The 20928-nt window shown below is 52.0% G+C and overlaps 7 protein-coding genes across 7 annotated transcripts; 5 read left to right on the top strand and 2 right to left on the bottom strand.

Annotated features, from left to right (window-relative positions):
• Positions 1-1962: 1962 nt before the first annotated feature.
• On the top strand, positions 1963-4434 carry LY79DRAFT_586678 (PHD-finger domain-containing protein; the record flags this gene model as incomplete). Its single annotated transcript, XM_060560677.1, has 3 exons — positions 1963-2018; positions 2107-4176; positions 4251-4434. 3 exons carry the CDS (start codon positions 1963-1965, stop codon positions 4432-4434), a joined length of 2310 nt encoding a protein of 769 aa, XP_060419334.1.
• Positions 4435-5196: 762 nt separating this feature from the next.
• On the top strand, positions 5197-6584 carry LY79DRAFT_505834 (3-isopropylmalate dehydrogenase; the record flags this gene model as incomplete). Its single annotated transcript, XM_060553662.1, has 5 exons — positions 5197-5247; positions 5324-5344; positions 5416-5487; positions 5571-6291; positions 6349-6584. 5 exons carry the CDS (start codon positions 5197-5199, stop codon positions 6582-6584), a joined length of 1101 nt encoding a protein of 366 aa, XP_060419333.1.
• Positions 6585-9584: 3000 nt separating this feature from the next.
• On the bottom strand, positions 9585-10882 carry LY79DRAFT_586677 (uncharacterized protein; the record flags this gene model as incomplete). Its single annotated transcript, XM_060560676.1, has 2 exons — positions 9585-10270; positions 10291-10882. 2 exons carry the CDS (start codon positions 10880-10882, stop codon positions 9585-9587), a joined length of 1278 nt encoding a protein of 425 aa, XP_060419332.1.
• A 3481-nt stretch (positions 10883-14363) lies between these two features.
• Positions 14364-14676, top strand: LY79DRAFT_665811 (uncharacterized protein; the record flags this gene model as incomplete). Its single annotated transcript, XM_060563125.1, has 2 exons — positions 14364-14433; positions 14504-14676. 2 exons carry the CDS (start codon positions 14364-14366, stop codon positions 14674-14676), a joined length of 243 nt encoding a protein of 80 aa, XP_060419331.1.
• A 617-nt stretch (positions 14677-15293) lies between these two features.
• On the top strand, positions 15294-15653 carry LY79DRAFT_665810 (uncharacterized protein; the record flags this gene model as incomplete). Its single annotated transcript, XM_060563124.1, has 1 exon — positions 15294-15653. One exon carries the CDS (start codon positions 15294-15296, stop codon positions 15651-15653), a length of 360 nt encoding a protein of 119 aa, XP_060419330.1.
• A 356-nt stretch (positions 15654-16009) lies between these two features.
• On the bottom strand, positions 16010-17565 carry LY79DRAFT_251198 (RTA1 domain-containing protein). Its single transcript, XM_060551858.1, has 4 exons — positions 17314-17565; positions 17109-17208; positions 16874-17041; positions 16010-16812 (listed from the first exon to the last, which is right to left on the bottom strand). The coding sequence occupies exons 1-4, from the start codon at positions 17333-17335 to the stop codon at positions 16044-16046; spliced, it is 1059 nt and encodes a 352-aa protein (XP_060419329.1). The 5' UTR covers positions 17336-17565; the 3' UTR covers positions 16010-16043.
• Positions 17566-18382: 817 nt separating this feature from the next.
• Positions 18383-19532, top strand: LY79DRAFT_586675 (homocitrate synthase mitochondrial precursor; the record flags this gene model as incomplete). The annotated part of the gene is made up of 5 exons (XM_060560675.1): positions 18383-18426; positions 18488-18774; positions 18890-19209; positions 19253-19368; positions 19439-19532. The coding sequence occupies 5 exons, from the start codon at positions 18383-18385 to the stop codon at positions 19530-19532; spliced, it is 861 nt and encodes a 286-aa protein (XP_060419328.1).
• Between the last annotated feature and the right edge of the window lie 1396 nt (positions 19533-20928).

Raw genomic sequence — 20928 nt, 5'->3', positions numbered from 1 at the left:
TTGACTGTAAGGCAACGCCAGTGATGGACCGACCGCATGTCACCGAGTCTCTCTCCGGTCAGAACAATTCCCATGTGGTTGGACAGGTGCTGATTTGCATGTCTTGGCCGCAGGCCCCCCCCTCCCTCCAAAAAAAAAAAAAAAAAAAAAAAAAAATAAGCCCATTCCACACAGGAACATCCTTGGAGCAAGCCCTTTCTTCAGCCCCTAGAGTTCATCGCATTTCCCTGCCATCGACCGTCTCCCTACCGCGGCAACAGCAGCAGTAACAGTTGGTACTTGTGAGCTACCCGGGTCGAAGCATCATGCCCTTGGCTAGGCCCGGCTCTCTGCTGCGGATTGCGCCATTAGTTGGTTGCCCTTGCCTTGGGTGCGTTGATTCGCAGACGCTAGTTTGTAATTCCACGTTGGCTGGCTGAAAAGCTGATTGCCATGTACTGACTGGTATTCGTACATCCCACTCATCATCCGATCGTTGCGAACCTTGAAACCCCGAGTACGCGCTGCTGTTTCCTCCAGGAGGACCTTGACGTGCCATCACTGCACCACAGCGTCATCATCTGTGCGAGAGCCGGCTGTGATTCTGGCACCCCTCAGGCGGAAACATCTCGCTGTCAGCGCCAGTGCGCTCATGATGATTCGGCCATCAACGGTTCCAAGCGTGGCTTCCCACTACTCGCTGCCTGCCTGAGCCACGCCTATGGTCCTGGAGAGTCGGTTTCCGCTCAAACTGCATCGGGGGGGAGTCTAGAAGCAGCCAACGCCGTTAAGGGGCGTCATGTCATGGCGGCTGCTGTCATCTGCCGACGCAGGTGGCTTCGATGTCGAAGGAATAGAGAAACAACGGACGGGAGGAGGGCGAACGAGGTCAAGAAGCAAACGTCTCCTCGTTTAATTGACTGAACCTTCAACCTAACGAGCAACCGCCGTTCCCCGGGAAGCCCCAGCAGAGCCTGTAGCTTATCACGGATGGTGGGCAGTCCAGTCACACCAGGTGCGCTGTGCTCCGCTGGACAGTGCTCCTATCCCGTCGTCCTCCGCCAATAGAACGCACCAGCCACCAAGATAGGTACCACCGGATTGCCTTAACTCGAGGTACCTCACCTCATGTACCCGTGCACACCTATCAAAAAAATTTACCAAGCATCAACACGTCTCCAACGAGGGGAAGGGGAAGGGGAAAACCCCGTCTCTGCCTCGCTGTGTCTCTCTACGTACCGTTGTGCGCCGTCCTGAGGTTACATACGCCTCTTCACAGCAAGGTGCGGCTACTGTCAACTGCTGCTCTACACACCTGCTCTTGCAACTGCCTGCGGTTCTCTGTAGTTGCTATTGCTACCTTCTCTCATTCTTCTTCTTCTCACGGTCAATCATTGGCCCTTGGACGTTCCTTTCCTCCTCCCCCCCCCTTCCTTTCGTGCTGCAGCAACCTCCGATTCTGCGCTGTGCATGCCTAGTATTACGGCCAAGGCTGTTGCTCTGCTGTCTCGCGACTCTGACGACTAGATTTCCTTCTTCTCCTGTATCCTCTTTTCCACTGGTACGCTTGCGCTCGCTGTGTCTCCTGGCCTCACGGACCTCCCTGCCTGCAAACCGCAAACCGCCCCCTCGACTCCCAGCCACCCTGCCTCGGATTAGGTACTTGGAAACGCTGCTGTTCACACAAGTCCTTCTTCGTCCCTCGCTTTATTTTCCTGTTGATGACTCTACCGTCTTCGACCTTCCTGTAATGATCAATGAATGATATACGACCCCGGGCAGCCCCACATATCTACATTCACGAGCCGATCCATCGACTTCACGCCGCCCTGCCTACGCTCGCCTCCAACCCGATTGCGACCCTTGGGCGTTCTCTGGCCTTGTTCGGAACCCCTCAGCATCTTCGAAACGCGATAACTCTGCTTGGTGACGGTGGTTCACGTTATGTTGAGTTAGGGTTGTGTGAACTACAGTAGAACTGCTATGAGTGGGGATCAGTTGGCGTCCAGGCAAGATTTCAACCAGCCTACCCCGTTCACGTTGGTCTTCTGCCTCCCAGCAGGCCGCAAGATCAACAGGCCGGCTTTCCTGCCAGAACCTCCTTGGCTAACCTGGAATCGTTTGTAGCTTTGGAAACCCAAACGCTCAATCGCCCACACCCAAACAGACTCCCACCTCGGCCACATTCCCGAGTCCCGTCTTCGAGACCCCCAAACAGCGACAAGGCCACTTTGACGACGCTGGCGGTTGGACGCCTCGCTTTGCAGAGGAATACTCCGTCTTCGATACAACCCCCGGAAACCTTCGAGCTTCTCCGGGCTCTTTCCCCGACTTTACCACCACTACGTATCCCCCTTCGGCCACCCTGGAGAGGCCCTTGTCCGCCGAGAGCCTTGCTGCACAGATAGCAACACATGCCAACCATTTCTCGCCCAATCCCAGCCTATCCTTGCCGCCAGTTGCTGCCGCTCAACGACTGCCTTCCTCTCCCAAACCTCCGAACGAAGAACCCGAGCTTCCTGGCCAAGAGGGCGGGCCGCCGAAACCAGAAACCGCATCGCAGGGCACGGTGTCAGAAAAGTCCAAAGGCAGGGAGAGCATCGCGGATCTGAACGGGCAAACGGCCACTCCTCCTCCGTCTTCCCACAAAGGTGGCCGGAAACTGGTTTCAAAGCTCCAGGCCGACAATATGCAAAATGATCACGGCTACGGCCAGCCAGATTTTTCCGGGACCCCACAACACCCCAATATGGCAGCGGCCTTTGTGAACGCCACCGATATGTTCGGGTTTCCCTTGACCGGTCCGGCAAACGGCTCTGCAAGCTTTTGGGATCCGAGTGCAGACATGTCAGGAATGGATATCGACTTTTCTTTTGGCCCCAATGTATTCCACAACTCAGGCCACCGCCACATGCCGTCGTTCGACGCTTCGCAAATGTTCCAGGAGGCAAGTGCTCTGCCACCCCCAAGTAGCCAGGAGAGCTCTCAGCCCACCAAGCGGACTCGGCCTTTGGCTCCTAAGCCTGCCATGCATGCTATTCATTCTGCCTCAGCAGACATGTCGATGGCATCGACCTCGTTCTCGACATCGGTGGACGACCCCTTTGGCCTCGGGAGCCCGGGCGGAGTTGATCCGGGCCTGCTATTTGGCCGACCGTCGTCTTCTAGCATGAACACCGCCATTCCCATGACGCAAGGCTCGGCCCAGTTCGCCTTAGCTGCTGCTGCTGAATCTCAATCCAGAGCACCAATGCACAACGACATTCGGCGTTCTTTCAGTACGAAGGAGTTGGGACCTGGTAGAGCAACCGGCAATACATCCGTAAACTCGACTGCCAAGTCACACGGCCGCTCAAACGGCCTGCAGCGCAGCGTCAGCGATAACCGAGGGCGCCGCGGATTGGCAAAGGCAGCTTTGCCCAAACTCGCCCCGGCCATACAACCAAGACCGCAGGCCACCAACGGACCAGCATTTGGCCCGGGCCGGCCACCGAGCCGTCCCTCCGGTAGGACATCGCCTCTCAAACAGAACCATTCTCGCACTTCTGGCCTGACCTCGATACCCGAGGCAACCCCCCCGCGCACGCGGACCGCTGTCAAGTTCACTATTGACTCGAAAGGCAGAGCAAGAGCAGAGGCCACCATGGTGGTGGACGACTCAATGGCCAGTAACACGCAGAGAAGACCGGTAACCCGGGAGATGCCGCGGAGGGAGAAGAGCTGGGAATCGGACGACGACGACGACTCTTCAACAGACGACGAGCCAATCATCATCCCCAGCCGGAACACCTCTTTCGCACTACCCGACCCTCGAAGAACATCTTCCGCTTCTGTCTTCCACTCATCCAGAAGAAGTGTCAGCGAACACAGCTCGAGCAGCCTTGGTGCGTCAGTCTCGCAACATGACGCCGAGAGTGAAGCAGAGACCGTTATGCACGAGCCGCAAGGAAAGGGTGGCGACGCAGCAAGCGAACTACGAAAGCTGGTCGAGAACAGGCAGAGGCGAGGGCCGCAGGCCCCGTCTATCCAAGCGTCACAGCTGTTTGCGTCCGGCAGTTTTCAAGACAGCCACGGGGGCCTGGTGTCGCCGACAGCATTCACCGAAGTCAGCCTTCCGTCTCCAACAAAGGCGACCTATAACATTCGGTGCGTTTGTCGGAGCGGAGCAAATAAACAAGGAGAGTACATGGTCCAATGGTATGTTGCCCGATCCATTCCAGCCAGCCTCCACAGGCATTTTTTTACTTTGACCGGGACTGACAGTCGGACAGCGAATCTTGCGAAATGTGGCTTCATGGTTTGTGCATCAACATCTCCAGGCGGACGCTCCCGACTGTATATATCTGTGCTTTCTGTTCGAACACGCCCAATATGCGAGGTGGTCGGCTGCGCGGCAGTGGCCCGGCGCTAGGTCCATCAGGGGCAAGCCCTTTGGCTCGCAAATCGTTCCGATAATCCATGGCTGCGGTCGAGCTGAACGATAATGACCAGATGCGACAAAGTCAATGATGGTACGCAAGGAAAAGAAGAACAAAAAGTCTAGAAAGAGAACGGGGCGATCCGCCATCAAATCATCTTGGATATTGATGAGTACATATGATACCCGAGTACAAACTTGCGGCTTAATGATAAATAACAAATGAAATGATGCTGAGAATTCGCTCCGAGGCACTCTGAGGTAAAGTGACGATGGCACAGGTAGCGTCAGATGGGCAAGACGAGCTGTGATGAGATCAATGTTCAGCAGATGTGTTCTGTCTTGGGACGGAAAACGAATCCCGGTAACACCAGCGGCAGGTCGTTGGCTTGTGCCGCTCTGCCCGAATCCACCCTACGTACATAGTAATGGTCGTCGTCGGATGAGGTGGACGGAAGAAGACGAATTTGTGGAAACCGGAACGACCGGGCGCCGACAGAAGCCGAACTAAGCTCCGAAGCTTTGCGGGGTGTTTGGGGCTGCGGGGCAAAAGCTGAGCTCGCAGCTCCCTAGGCCTCCGACTTCGGAAGGCGGGGTTGAGGCCGGGCCTGCACTTTTTAAATCTTGTGTGGGATGCGGGGCCGCCGCTCATCTGTTTAGGTTATCGGTGCAAGGTGTTCGCTGTTCGCTGTTCGCACTTTCTCTCCTCGTCAACCTTCCTTCTCCCATTGCGCAGATACCCCCTTTTTGTTTAGAAGCCTCCCCCAAGAACGCCCATTCCCTCCCAAATCATATTCAACATGGCGACGCACAACATTGTCGTGTTTGCTGGCGACCACTGTGGTCCCGAGGTGAGCCTGACAGGAGTCTCGCTCGGCAGACGCAAGGAGATGAGGGGGCAAGAAAGCTAATCAAACCCTATTCTAGGTCGTCGCGGAGGCTGTCAAGGTACGCCGATGGATTCAGCCGTCAACGGAAAGGCATGCATCATGAGACTGATTGCTTCTCGTCTTTCCTAGGTGTTAAAGACAATTGAGGCCAACAGCCCTTCGGCCGGCAAGTTCAACTTGCAGGATCACCTCCTCGGCGGTGTAAGTCCCAAGCAATCCACCCGACCGCGCCCAACAGATGACCCAATTGAGGAGCGCGCACTGACGGCAGCACACCCGAACAGGCCTCTATCGACGCCACCGGATCCCCTCTCACTGACGAAGCCCTCGCCGCCGCCAACGGAGCCGATGCCGTTCTTCTCGGCGCGATCGGCGGCCCGAAATGGGGTACCGGCGCCATCCGCCCGGAGCAGGGCCTTCTCAAGCTTCGCAAGGAGATGGGCACCTACGGTAACCTGCGCCCCTGCAGTTTCGCCTCCGAGGCCCTCGTCGACTTTTCTCCACTCAAGGCCGAGGTCTGCCGCGGCACCGACATGGTCATCGTCCGGGAATTGACGGGCGGTATCTACTTTGGCGAGCGCAAGGAGGACACGGGCGACGGCAAGGCCTGGGACAGCGAGCCGTACTCGCGCGAGGAGGTTGAGCGGATTGGCCGCCTGGCGGGCTTCCTTGCCATTGCCCGCGGCGAGAAGACGGTGTGGAGCTTGGACAAGGCCAACGTTCTGGCGACGAGTAGACTGTGGCGCAAGGTCATTACGGAGTTGTTCGAGCGAGAGTTTCCTCAGCTCAAGATCGAGCACCAGCTCATCGACTCCGCCGCCATGCTGCTCGTCAAGAGCCCCCGCGCGCTGAACGGTGTCGTTGTTACGAGCAACCTGTTTGGTGACATCATCTCCGACGAGGCGAGTGTCATCCCCGGCAGCATCGGTCTGCTGCCCAGTGCCAGCCTGAGCGGCATTCCCGACGGCAAGGGCAAGTGCAACGGTATCTACGAGCCCATCCACGGTACGTCGGCCCTAAACTCTACCATCATCTCATTCCGAATGTGCTAACGATATGCAGGCTCCGCCCCCGATATCTCCGGCAAGGGCGTCGTCAACCCCATTGGTACGGTCCTCTCTGTCGCCATGATGCTGCGCTACTCCCTTAACCTGCCCAAGGAGGCCAAGGCCGTCGAAGATGCCGTCAAGGCCGTCATCGACAACGGTATAAGGACAAAGGACCTTGGTGGCAACGCCGGCACCCAGGAGGTCGGCGATGCCATCGTCACGGAACTGACCAAGATCCTCAAGGCATAGGGGAGTCAACGTTGAAATCTAAGAAGTAATCTGCGAGGGCGGGTTTGAAGTCAAAATGTAAAGATGATGAAAAAAAAGAACCACCCAGGCCTGTCTGGTGCGTGGAGGTTTGTATAGCTCACTGGACACGGTCCATTTTTATTGAGGTAGAGATGAGAGACTCGATTGCATTCCTGTCACGAGGACCCTTCACGTGTTTTCAATGGTCATGGCCTTGTTCTTTGGCCGTGGGCTCCTACGAACTCCTTACTTGGGCTGTCGCCCCCGACACTTGACAGGCTCCGGATGTTGCTCTAGGTCTCGTTTGGCTTGCTCTTCTTGCCATCCTGGGAACTTGAGCTCCTCCGAATTTAGGAGTGTATAATAAAATACACAAGAGGCGTGTGTCATTACCCACATAAACTGTAGCGAACCAGACAGACGGTTCTGGAGTGGTGAAAGGGATGCCATAGATCCTAGCTGCCTAGCGTATACTGCCGCCAGCAGTGACGGCATCTGTTGCCCAAGCGATCTCAGATTCGATATACCCAGCCATAGGGCAGTAAATAGATGGTGAAAAAAATGAAGCCATTTGGATGAAAACTGTAAAAGTGGTTACAGTATATATGAAGGGGTTGGGTGGTTAGGGGTGGAGATGCATGATCGCAATGTCGGGGTGCTCGGAAAGTGGGTGCTTTGACTAATTAGATTCATTTTGTTGGGCGCGTCCCCGAAAGAAATAGCGGTGGCAATTTGGATTTGGTTGCGACGTTAACCTACAGCAATAATGAAAGTCTAGGCGGAATACCCGCACTAGCTAAAAAAGGTCTGTTATCCTATTATTCTACTTACCTATTAGAGGTCGTCTGATATTAAGAAGACTCCTCTTCTGTTTATTACTACATAAAGACGGCCCAGTACAAAAGCTCTATTTTTGTAATAACGTACACGCATAGTGAGCTGCGCATCATAGTGAGCTGAGCACCTTCAGAAAAGTGGAGTGTTTCTGGCTGGGCTGCACGCGAAAACACTGTTAGGAAATTAGTAAGGGGCTTAAGGTGCACAGCTTACTATGCGTATATATGAATAGATATATATAAGACCTATAAATATAAAGTAGAAGCAGTAATTCTAGCAGTAATTTAAGCAGTAATTCTTGTAGTAGTAGTTATAATATATATATATATATATATAGTAGGTAGAATTAGTTCTAATAATAAAAGTTAAACTTTTATTCTATATACTTTACTAACTTTTCCCCCCCCCTTTTTCCTTTTTTTCCTTTTTTTATATTGCTTGTATCTAATTCTTATATATTTCTTAGTTTGAACTAATTACAAATTAATAGATTAGAAGCATAATCAAGGATACTTACAAAGTACCCTTTTTACAAAAATATATAGTCTTATCTTCTCTCTATTTTCTCAGCCTTACATTCTTATCAGCTACCTTATTTATTCATTCATCACTCCATTTTAACTATTCAATATTTATTGCCTATCCTCAACCCTCCTCTCCATTGCTCTACTGCAGTCATGAAGCCTTCTGCACTTTTGTCCATCGTCGTACTCGCCACAGGCGTTGTCGCCACTCCACCAAACATGAATGGGCTACCTGAATCCCACGTCGCAGCTGCTGACAATGATGGTCCATCTGAGTCCTATGTTGCTGCTGCTGATGCGCTGAACCGTCTGCAGGAACGTGGCAGGCCCAAATGCCGGGAGGAGGGCGAGAGTTGTAGCGCTCTCAGGCTCAAGTTCTGTTGCCGACAACTCATCTGCATACGCAGATGTGTCGTCCCAGCGCCTAGATCCTAAGGGTACAGTCTGTTGCATTAGCAGTGTCTAAAACTTATTTTTTTAGTCTATACGCTTATACTACATAAATATAACGCTTATATAAATTTAGGTTTTTTAGGTAACAAAATACAAAATCTATATTTTAGTAATATTTAATAGTTGGATTGGCTCGCATTTGGCCAAGGTAGGCAGGCACCTACCTGGTTCTAACCTGTATGGACGGCTGTCGTTCTATTTCAAAGCAGGCTTTGCGCTGTGGACTCTTTGGGTTGGGCCATACTTGTCAAGGTACCGCGGTCCATTTGTGGTCTACCGGCAGCCTGCGAGTGTTCTCATGTCTGGTGTTGTTTTCGAATGGCTTGTCGTCGACCCGGTGTGCTATATAATCCATAATCCACGTTGATATGCAGTATGTTACACGTTGTCTGGACGACTTGATCGTACAGTGTAGTCACAACTCTTGGCCAATGTTTTGGGGGAAGTCGGCAAGGGCAAGCACCCTTTCTAACCTTTCATATTGTCTTGGCAGAGAATAATGCCACGTTTGATATAACATGGGATCTTGGCTTATGTGGAAGGGTGGTGGAGCTGGCTTTGTTTCCTGGATGGGACAAAATGGAAACGGCTGGCGCAAACTACTAACCTATCACTTAATGGGACGGATGTGTCTGCAACTACACTTAAGTTAGATGTTCAGCGACAAAAAGAGCCTCTTGAAAACCTCGACTACCTACGCTGTTTATGAATTACAGGTACTGCAGGGTTTGTAGATACCCCCGATTGATGTCTCCTCATTCCTCTGGTGTTTTGGCCGATCCCTTCCGAAGTCTGATCCGAAAACCATCGTGTTTCATTAAGTTCCGATCCGACGGCCCTCTTCCATCTGATGAAGCGCCGGCTCAACGCCGTCCGTCTTCTACTTCTGGTCATTGTCCTCGACGTGCAGGTTTTCGGCCATTTGGCTGAGCTCCGATTCCAAATCTCCCGGCCCAGGGTGAGAGAAGTCTTCGTGGCCACCCGAAATTCCGGCCAACAGTTCCGACTGTGCCACTGGATCGACTGGGGGCTCAACTCCAGCTCCTTCATCCTTGTCAGACTGCTCAACAACAGCCTCCACCTCGGTGGGGAGCGTGGTCGCGCCTTGAGCATAGGCGCTAGAGATCGTTGTCTTCCCTCCCGGGAGGTTGTGTGAGGTAGTCGCCGAGTTGGAGGAATCGCCCCCCTAAGGCTGTTCCCCGGACCCGGTGCCAATTTCCTCGGACCCGGTGCTAGCTTCCTCAGCCTCCGGTGTCTTTTCGGGCCACGTCGTGTACTCTGTGTTAATTATGTTCCTGATGGAACCGAATTTGTTGAGCATCCACAAATCGAGATCACAGGAAACGCCTTCGTCGTCGTTGTCTGGACGCCATTCGGTTGGGATCCAACCTACAAAACCTAGATCTTCCAGCACCTCCCACGAGAATCGTGTGAAGGGGTGAACCTTTTTCGGGAAGTCCTTCCACATTTCAACAGGCTCTGTCCGCAGATGGTCGACAATCGACCCTCCATAGCCCACCAGAACCGCTCGCGGCTTTTGCATCGGTTTTTTCAAGTATTTCACAGTCAAAATGACGTTGATAGGGTCAAGCCTAGCATTGTCGAGGCCAAGCTTTTCTTGCGAAGCGATGCCGTGCAAGAGCTGTGAGAGGATCTCCATCCGTTGGTCTTGGTCGGTTTCGAAGCTCCTTCGTGTTGACGGCTGGTCCTGATACAGATTGACTGTTCCCCGAGTAGGGCCAAGGGGCGTAAACAGGCCTTTCATTGACACGCCTTCAATGTATTCGAGTGTGAGAACGGCAACGGGACGAGATTTCTTAGAGAACTTCTCGTTCAAACTCGTCACGTTTGCAGTCCATCCTCCGAAAAAGTCTGGCACGATGGAGCTGTACCCGGTGCGTGTGAAAGCAGTAGTGTCGAAGGAGCAAGCCCTTTTTCGTGGAGGAATTGGTAGGCTCCAAACTCGTCGCTGAACGACGAGTCTGCAAGCCTCGTCACCTTCATCTCACTTTCCGAATAACCAAGCGCCTTGTACCAAAAGAGGGGATCGAACACTTTCAGAAAAAGAAGTTGCCCCTTTGTAGGCAATTGGTAGCCCTTGATCGGAGAGGTTGTGGGTGCCTTGGTGACGTAGCACTTGAGATTCTGGGGACCGGGGCTGTAGCCGAGACCCGGGCTGCCGCAAACCATGTCGGCAATCTGAACCTCCATCTCGGCGTTCTTGTCGTTCTGGAACGTTTTGCCTTTCTGGGGCTCGTTGCCGGGTGCAAAAACCAGTTGAGTGACCGACATGGCCTTCTCGTCCTCGGACAACATAAGCTCCTCCCCTTCGTTTTCCATGTCTGTCTTAGTTCCTGGTAGTGGGTAGACATGCGAGCCGTAGGGGGCAAGAGGCCGGTGGGAAACTAGTGTGAGGCGCCTGCCACGTGAATAGATCCACTCGTGGTCGTACAGAGCTCCTTGGTCTTCAGATGAGGAAGACATGGCGACTGGTGTGAAAGTAAGGTGAGTAGGGGGATGAGGTGTGGGATGAGGTGTGGGATGAGGTGTGGGATGAGGTGTGGGATGAATAGAAGAAACTTACGGGTAAGAAGCACATAGAATGTGACTTGGAAAGTTGTGAGGATGAAGTTATCAAGTTGAAATCAGTCTGCAGACAGCCTAGGATAGTTCTTATAGAGGTAGGTTGAGAAGGTAAAAATATGAGGCAGCCTCAAGGTATCTATCTACCTACTTAGGTACCTACCTAGGTAGGCAGAGAGGTATAGACAGTGCGGGAGCAGGTAGGCAGGCACCTGGCAGTATAAAGATACGTACATGGTGGGTCGCGTGGTCTGGTCGCCACCTACCTGGGTAGGTAGGCACTACCTGGGTAGGGAGAGTGGACGGGATCCCGAGTTTTCCAGTGGGTATGGTCGTATGCGAAAGACTTATGACGTTTGAGCATCTATAACTGTACTCTGTGCTTGGCTTGTTGGAGTAGGATCATGTCACCAGTTAGAGCACACAGCAGGGCACATGAGGGTTCGGGTCTAGAAGGCTTAATTCTATGTAAGTGAAAGTGAAGAAAGGGAAGTCCTATATATAGGCAAACGAGTGTGACACACCACGTGATACAGCACCTGACAGAGCTGTTCCAGAGGGTGAAAATACATGAAGCTATCGTGACAGATCATCTATCTAGATAGAGCGAGGAGGGCCTCTTTCGTAGTGTCTTCTACAACCTGGGCCGGAGGGCTCCGTTTCTCAAAACCGATGGAGCGGAACATAATATGACCGATTAGCATTCGTCTTGGAGGTAAAAGTGCCGTCGGATCAATCTTTGACGTCTTAGGGCGGACTACTTCTCCGTTATGCCACGCCGCAGCGAGCTGGGTAGCATACTGTTCTATGTGGTCTTCAGTCCGTATTTACAGATCTAGACCGGCGTTATCCAGCAATCTAGGGGAGATACAGGATTTAACAGACACTTCTTCGTAGTAATTCATACTCGAGGTCGCCTTCCAGCAGCCCCCAGAGCCAGTATGGCCGCCAGCCTGCATTAAGGGCTACGAGCATCTGGGACGAACCTAGAAACCCGTGGTACAGCGCCCATAGGAGAAGTGGTCTTTTTTACCGTAATGGCCTTCCTTGACCTTATTATCTGTCTTGGGCGAGGAAATTCGCGCTTGGTTCTGGCAAAAGAGTCAGTTGGGAGCTGAAATATTCTATTGTTAGTCTGCCATGCAACACCACCCGAGCTCATACACAATGCGTATAGTGACGTTATTCATACAGAGTTTGGTCATTCAATTAATGCTGAAAGTGGACTGCTGTAAGCTTGAATATGCATTGCAATCGATTGGTTAGCATGGTAGTAATTCTGTGCCGCCATCAGATATGAGTTCAAGGATCTGCTACAGAATACACTGGGTAGTCTAGTCAAGCGGTTTGCAGGAGACTCTAGCAGGTCCTTTCTGCTTAAGAGCAGGACTAGCTATGAGGCCAGATGGCCAGCAGCCGACCGCGAATGGTGGGAGAGGTGAGAAGATTGCTTGCGGGCCTCTTTGGGCGCGTGCATGATGCTTTGGTTAATCATGCCGCGACAAGCCTGCCCATCAGAATTGCCGGGCCAAATTCAAAAACAGCCAAAAATGTCCGTGTTGGTTGCGAACGTATTCGTAGTCACTGTCCGAGAACACCAGTCCATCAAATTGAGTATGCTTGTCCGTCTTGTGCCCGGTCCCGTTGCCAGCAAACGGCTCGAATGCACCGCAGCGTTGCCTATTAGGGTAGTGTGCAATCGGCCGATCCCTGTCAAGTTATGCTTGATTCGCTTAGAAACGTCTATCCTAGGCCGGGTTAACCTTGGACTCCATCATCATGTTAGCTAAGCCTAACAGGACGACTACGGTAGAGGATAATCGTTTCCCAGGATGAGACTGCTCCGTTGTGGGATAGCCATGGCAGATCAACAGACAGAAAGGGATACAGGTAAATTGACGGCCCTGTTCGTTATATTGACGGCCCTCCAGCCACCACACCCGTCCATAACCCATGCAAAAAACGCCCTTTTTGCCGGCAATTGAGGCCTTGACGTTCGAATAATGCTGGCTGCGCGTACGTATCTATTATTGCAGCGGGGGTATTACCTTGCTTGCTGACGATATCTACTTTGCCTCCAATCGCTCGAATCCGAGGTCTTTCGATGTTACGCAACTATTGTGGGGCCGCTGTGACCCCGATGGTCTGATTGACTGGGTAAGCCCAAATGCTGTTGTGGGCGATTTCTTGCGGAGGCTGACAGAATGACTTACTCAGAGGGCCGTCAGTCTAACAAACAGGGCCATCAATTTACTTGTATCCGACGGAAAGAAGCAGTCAAGTTCCGCCAAAACCCCCAAAATATGACGTCGATAGGATTCGAACTTAACTAACACAAGTACTTCCATTTACCACAGACAGGACAGGAAGGGTGGAGAGTGGGAAATTAACGGTCCGTTTAGACAATTAATTATGCGAGATGGGTACAGTACACCCGTATGAAGCAGACGCTACATCTTGGGGTAAATAGTACTACATACCGGATGCGTACTGTTGAATGCACTCCCTTCCTATTGCGGGATATGAGTACGTGCTGTACCAAGGTGGCCAACCAAGGCTCCTCCAGAGTAGGAAACCCGGCCTTAAGCATGCCACCACGGACTTGGCCGGGAGGTAATGGTGGTAGGTAATATGCGGATTAAGGGTCGCTTATAGAAGGTGATTGGCACACGGGTTGCAGAAAAAAGCGCCCACTTCAGCGTACTAAGACAAGGGGCTAATAGCAATAACGTATACACAATACTTACGCATATTTAATACAAAAGAAAAATGGCCATTAGAAGTGCAAAAAGCCAGTGTTTATTTATTATTAATCTATGGGAGAATTTTTGATTTCGTGATTCTCATATGGTAGCTGTAAAATAGGTGGACTAATAGTCTCTATGGTAGTAGGCTCTGAAGTGTGCGCTTTTTCTTGTAAGGCGCGTGCCGGGGTTACAGCAGTACGTAGTAGTCTAACTGGCTCGTGACTGGCTGTTCTTGCGGGGTATACTGGGCCGGAGGCTTCGTCTCGTTGCGGAAGGTATCAATGTGATGAATTGGTACGCTTAACTGCGCGCCTTGCCCGTCCCTGTCATCTTAGCTTCAGAGGGAAACATTGCCGATGGAAAGCAACACTATCACGCAGGTGACATGCCATCGAAGCGGTATCCATCGCCAAGAAACAAATATTCCTGCTTTCTCAGGCTCGGTCACCGACTCGGACTTTGACCTTTTGGACTCAGTCTGCGAAGATCGATAATCGTCTATAACATAAATAGCATCGTTGCTCTCCAGTTCCATTGAGCAAGTCGTCTTATCCCTCATCCACCACTCCAGCGCTTCAACATCTCAACTCTACGTGCCATTTCAATAATAACATATCCTTTCACATTCCATCACGATGAAATTCTCCCTCGCCATCATCGCCACGGCCATGGTCGCCGCCGTTAGCGCCGCCCCCAGCACAACTCGTAAGTAGTAGTGCACTTGTCCATTTTTGAAACCGGAACCATTTATCTACAGGGACTAACTCACCCGTAGCTCCCCTCGAAGTTCGCCAGCAATGCCTTCCCTGGTCCACGCCTTGCGAGCGCCATGAGCAATGTTGCGACGGCCGCTGCACCTTCGGCAGCGTCCCCCCTAGCAACCCCGGCTTCCCCGCCCGCTGCGGCAACCAGGACTGGTACCCCGGCGGCCAGCCCTGGCCCAACTAGAGCGTTTGATGGCCTTTTTTTTCTATGATTGGGGTTGTTGAGAAAGGATTGGAGGCAACAGTCATTTGGCTGATCGTTCGGAATATCAATTATTACGACTAATAAGATTGCTGAAGACATGACTATGCTTATTTGGCTACCGGTGCGTGCGCATGCGATGGTAAACGCTGTGACTGTTCTTGATTTGTGCTGTGATTACTGGTCATGTGCTTGAATCTTTCTCAACTAACAAGTCTTTTGTTATGTTGAAAGTTAAATAATTACATGTTCGCAACACTTGTGATGACTAATAGGGATCTGTTATCCACGGTATGTGGCAAAGAGCATGAGCGTCCAGACTATACAGTCCGCTCAATGCAATGCCAGGCAGGGTTCAACTATGAGTACGACATTAAGCAAGTGCCAGCATGAACAGGGCCTCCTTTCATTGAATCGTAATATCTCTTTGCTTCAAGCAGCGTCGGGACCAAGGTAGACGCGTTAAAGGGCAAACATACTTAGACAATTGCAAAAATATTAAGCAGTTATAAAAACAAAAAAAACCAATAACTAGGGTGCACGGTACGCCTTCACTACTGCTTTAAACTTTCCCATGTTATCAGTATCCATCACTCATTATGCGGTCTTATAATTCATCCGCCGGCACCTGCTACGAAGGCGCCTGCGCCGGCGATAGGGTGTACAGCACAGACGGCACCTGCGGCCCGGACCACGGCCTCCGGCTGTGCGCCGGCAAGTGGGGCGACTGCTGCAACCTGGACGGCGCCTGCGGCACCGGCGACGACTTCTGCGGCACCTCCGTGTGCTTCTCCGGCAACTGCACCATTCGCGACTTCGAACCGAGACCGCCTGAATGGACGAGGGAGAATACGCCCGACGGCACGTGCGGTGGCGAGAACGGCTACACCTGCAACGTCGTGTACGGCTGGTGTTGTAACAAGGATGACACCTGCGGTGTCCACGCGTCGGATTATTAACGCCTTTCTCTAGTCTAGTGGATGAATAACACTTGGATATCGGAAGCTCAAACCGAATAGTTAGGGGAAACGTTCTATGGTGGCTATCATCACAAGTCTTTTCATCTAAATAAGTTTTGTATGTCCTTTAACCGGCCTGCCTGCGGAGCAGCATATTTCCTCCTAGGATTTCTTTCTGCTAGTATTAAAGCAAAATAGGAAAAGGAAGGAGGGGGGGGGGGGGGGGGGGGGGGGGAAGGAAGAAAAAACGACCCCCATTCTGATAGCGGCATACAATGACAGAGAGCTCAAGTATAGTACAGCGACAGCGCAAGTTATGTGAGTAGGCAGCTGCCGCGGCCGAGTGCGTGATATCCAACAATAAAGCGGCCCAACAAGCCAAGAGGTCTGTTACCCATTCCCGAATGTAGGCTTGGCACGGGTATCGCTGGCTGTGCCCTGGTGGAGCTCGTGAGACTGCCGTCCGTATGAATGGCGTTTATCGTCCCGGATAAGCAAGCCAAACATAAGAGTGTTAGCCATCGTGAGCAGCGGAGGCCGTCGGTCGCTGCCGTCGTCATCCCTCTCGACTTCTGATCCGTCCTGTGCTAGGTAGATGTGAGTGTTCCGGGGGAGATGGGGGCCCGGGTGGCGCGCGTTCCACAAGACGGAGTTGACGAGCATAAGGCTTGCCTCGAAGATGTAAAAGTACGATTCGTAGCGTAGAATAGGGCTCATCTTTAGCAAAGCTTCCATGTCGCTGAGATCCACGCTTGTGGTTCCTAACGAGTTTTCTACAAGGCGGTATATGCAGCGGACAAAGATGAGAGTCATGCTGAGGTAGAGCGTCGTCAGGGTGGACTTGACGAGGTTGGCCTGTGCAGGTATGCGAGCCCTGACGAGCCGGCGGTGGAAGGCGACAGAGAGATAGGCAAAGGCGAAAATAACGACAACCTGGAGGGTAAGGGCAACAAGGATGAGGTTGTGGCCAGCTTTCTTAGGCGACTCCTTTGCGTTAGCGTTGGCGGACAAGGAGATGCCAGCGGCATTAAGACCCTCAACAAGGGCCATAAGCCCGCCGAAGAAGGCGGTGACTCTGCCAGGGTTGAACGGAGAGGCATAGGGGACATATTGGAAGACTCGGCCGAGAACGTGGTAGTTGGCGAGCTCGAGGAAAGGACTATAGGCAGCAACGGTGAGGTTTGTGAAGAAGATACGGAGGCAAATGGCGAGAGACGTACGGGCCAACGAAGATGCATATCTGGCTTGCGATGAATACAGCCAGCGGCGTCTTGTCGGTGGAGATATACATGTAGTTGTTGGCTCCCCACACGCGAAGGCCGTATCCGAGAGTAAACAGTGTCGCGCATACAGGATGCAAGCCAAGCAGTCCCCAAGACTTGAAGCGGCTGGCGGGAACTCTCGGGTCAGAGATGGTGGTCATATAGCGACTCGGGGTCACGCTGGGTTGCTTACTAGCACTGCCAAATGTGGACAGCAGCGGTAATGGCGTAGGCAACAGTAAAGAAAATTGCTGCTGGCTGATTAGGTGCATAAACATAGAGGCTGCCTAGGACTAGGAGGGTGATGCGTTAGCAGATTCTTATTGTACGTTGTGTCTTCCGTCATTAAAGCACCAAAGACATAGCTAGATAGGATAGGAGAATTCCGGATGGCTTACTAGGCACTCCGCTTCCTGCCATACCGGTGAGACGTGAAGGTAGTAAGCCAGTCAGTCAGTCAGTCAGTCAGAGGTCGGACTCTTGAAGGGGCAATTCCGGTTTCGCTTTGACCTTTTAGATATAAGACCAAATGCAAGAAGAGAAGGAGGAAGAAGCAGAAGAAGAAGAAAGGAGGAGGATAAGGTTAACTAGGAATAAGACAAGTGCTATTATTAACCTGCCCTAAAAAAGGAGTACATATGCAAGATGTAAAGTAAGCCTGCCTTGTAGTGTAGTGTTCCTACTGTGTGCGAAGTGTAGGCGGTACCTGTTTAGGCTAAATAGGAGAAAGAAGATGCTACACCTGTTGTTAGCCACGACCGCTGCCCTTAGGACCAAGCACCCCGAGTGCTTACTTACTCTTGCTAGGCGGCTGTCCAGCCAAAGGTCAAGCTTCATTTACCAAGTTGGCTAGACAGTGCAACAGACTTAAGGCATCAAGCCTTGTTATTCGTTGAGTCATCTTTTCGTTCGTGTTGGCTGTTTACTTTCGCCCGCGTCTGCGATGAGGAGGAGTTGCGTGGCAGGCTGCGCAGCTGCGCAAACGCTTACGTTGACAGGCTCGCTCATTCGTCGGCGCCGCTTGAGCCAAGAAAGACGTCGATTCTGGTTGGAGGTGATTCAGGTTGGAGGTCGTCGAGGAGATGAACCGAAGCAACAACGTACAACGCAGGTAAGAAGACAAGGAAAAAGGGGCTATCAGCTTGCCGCCTGCCTATCTACCTAGGTAGGTGGGAATACTTCCAGGATGTAGGTAGGTACGTACCCACAAGCCACGCTGGCTGGCGGGCAGGCAGTACTAGTACGCTAGAAACTTGGCATTCTAGCCAATCGGAACCGACCGTTTCCTCCACACTCACTCCGAGGGGGCCGAGAGGGGTAGCCTGGCTGTTAGTTTGCAGGACGTCGGGATGCAACAAGCCACCATCCCCTTGGCCGTTATTAGCTGCTTGCTTAGTGTCCCGAGTATATATCAACAGCATCCATTGCCTTGTCTTGCCCACCCAACATGACTAATTGCGATGCCACATGGATAATGTACGAGTAGCCGTAGAATGCGGTGTTGACGGAGTGTAAGGCAACCCCACAGTCAATTTCCTGGCATCGGCAGCAGAGACTGAGCGCTTAATGCAGAAACACCATGATGGGAACGTCGGCTCTTCTTCGCCAACATTCTCACGGCAAGGATGTTGCCCAAATCATCAAGGCAGCGATCGAAGTCATCGAGTACGTCAAGTGTCGGGGCCTCGAGGTCGGATTTTTCACCGAAGACTCCTTCCGATCCAATCTCGTCGACATCCTTTCCGTCTACAAGGCCGTGGACACAATTGGGGTCAATCGCGTGGGAGTTGCAGACACCATTGGTTGCGCCAACCCGCGTCAGGTCTACGATCTGATACATACCCTTCGAGACGTTGTCTGTGAGTCATCGCCCTAGACACCAGTTTCCCCATATTAACATCAACAAAAAAAGGATTATGTCACAAATAAGCCAAACGGAGGGGTTTTTTTTTTAACGTCTCGTTTTCAGACCAGCTTGTGATATCGAAACCCATTTCCATGATGACACCGGCTGCGCCACCGCGAACGCCTACACCGCCCTCGAAGCTGGCGCCACCCACATCGACGTCACAGTCCTCGGCATCGGCGAGCGCAACGGCATCACGCCCCTCGGCGGTTTCATGGCGCGCATGGTTGTCGAGAACCGCGAATATGTCACCGGCAAGTACAATCTACACTTGATTAGGGAATTGGAAGACATGGTCGCCGAGGCTGTGCAGATCAACACCCCTTTCAACAACCCGATCACTGGATTCTGTGCCTTTACACACAAGTCTGGTATTCACGCCATGGGAGTCTTGGGCCACCCCAGTAACTATGAGATCATCAATCCCGAAGACTTTTGGGATCACGCGATACGTCCACTTCGAGTCAAGACTTACGGGCTGGTATGCGGTCAAGACTCGCGTGAGCCAACTTGGCCTGGACATGCCAGACGATCAAGTTAAAGTTGTGTAAGTGCTACTGTGCTTTGATAGGGTCTTTGTCGCGCGCATCAGCATGCTTACTGACATCGCATTTTAGAACCGAGAAGATCAAGATGCTGGCCGGCATTCGGCCATTGGCTATCGAGGATGTGGACTCTATCATTCGAAGTTGCCATCCAGGTCAATCGTAAGACGAATAGTTGTTGCAGGGTCTGGCTTGGATTGATACATCTCTATAGATGGCAAAAGTGGGATGAAATCAACCTCATGCTCCAAAGGCACTGGCAGCAAGGGTCTCGAGAGTCATGATGATGAGGATATGTTCTGTTCGTTGGTGTTTTAAAAAGCTCTTGAAGAGGCTGCAACAATATTTTATGCATATCCAAAAACGTTAGATTTTAGAGCTCGTAGAGATCCTAAGAGGGCACGTACTGCCGCCTTCGGTGCTTTGCTCCAGGATTCAAGGCCATTGATATTGTCGCTCAGCTCCGGAGTCACTAAAACTCTCATTGCAGTTGGAAAGCTAACAATCATTACTTGAATCGAAGTTGACAGTAGGCTCTTGAAGCCAGCTGGTATCTGTGGCGCTCATGCGATCCCATTGCCATGCAAGTTGAAGGCAGTGAAGATGCCTAGGCTATTACTTAGCCACCTTACTTGCAGCACTTAATAAAGGGGAAAACGGTGGTCTTAGTAGCTGCACTCACCGAGGAAATATCAAGTTCGTGAGATCTCGTGTCATTCCAAACACCAATACGGGTAACATTTACAGCACCCAGCCTGTCGACATCACAAAGTCGCCCAAGGTTGGTAAGCCTACTATTGGAATTAACAGCCATCGGATTCAGCACAACTATGACGCTGAGGGCCCTCCAGCAACCTGCTATCTACATTACTGTACAACTCCCTTCTTCCGTTTCGGTCTTCTTTATGTAACGTGAGATGTCACCAATACCGATACTGTGACTTTACCTAGCTGGGGACATTATAGCAGTACTAAGGCCTACTAACACTATAAGCTCGCCACCTAAAGGTGCAAATAAAATCGACACCTCGAGCTTTATATCTTCTCGGGGGAAGAAGCACACCGCCCGAAAGGAACTGAGGCGGGCCATTGATAACGTCAGCAACAGCCTGGCAGTCATCTCGGTTGGCCACCCAGTCAAGATCCAAGATCAAGCATCCCGGCTTACCGTGGCACGTAAGTGGCACGTAAGTTTTGTGGATTTAACTGCCGTTGGGGGAAGAAGGCACCTCGAGGCAAGCCTGATGATCTGGGAGTTCAGCAGTCGGCATACTGCAGAGTGCGGACCCGCATCGTCGTTTCGGCTGACGGTGGAAGCAGAGTTAGGGGACCCGGTGTTTCGGCCTCCACCTTCTAGGTCCCTCGTGTCTCCTCGACGAAGGTAACGGTCCTTCGGTCCTTATTGTTCATTCGGAACTCTCGCTCGACCGGGACGGCAGCCGGACGATGATGTCTAACAGCGGGTCCCCACATTCCCGGGTTTTCGGCGACACAGACGTCGATGGGTCCCACTTTTGCGGGATTCTGCCCGGCTTCAGACGGGGACACACACCGCCGCCAAC

Source organism: Colletotrichum navitas (genome assembly GCF_030913465.1).
Source record: "Colletotrichum navitas strain CBS 125086 chromosome Unknown LY79scaffold_4, whole genome shotgun sequence".
NCBI classification, from domain to species: Eukaryota; Fungi; Ascomycota; class Sordariomycetes; order Glomerellales; family Glomerellaceae; genus Colletotrichum; species Colletotrichum navitas.
The sequence above is the reverse complement of the archived record's forward strand: the minus strand, read 5'-3'. Positions and strand labels throughout refer to the sequence as shown.

Bases quoted from the DNA above. Each gene is read 5' to 3' on its own strand.
- LY79DRAFT_251198 (XM_060551858.1), bottom strand. From the start codon at position 17,335: ATGGCAGGAAGCGGAGTGCCTA. The intron at 17,209-17,313 runs GTAAGCCATCCG...TCACCCTCCTAG, and splicing joins GGCAGGAAGCGGAGTGCCTA to TCCTAGGCAGCCTCTATGTT. The intron at 17,042-17,108 runs GTAAGCAACCCA...AGTTCCCGCCAG, and splicing joins GTCCACATTTGGCAGTGCTA to CCGCTTCAAGTCTTGGGGAC.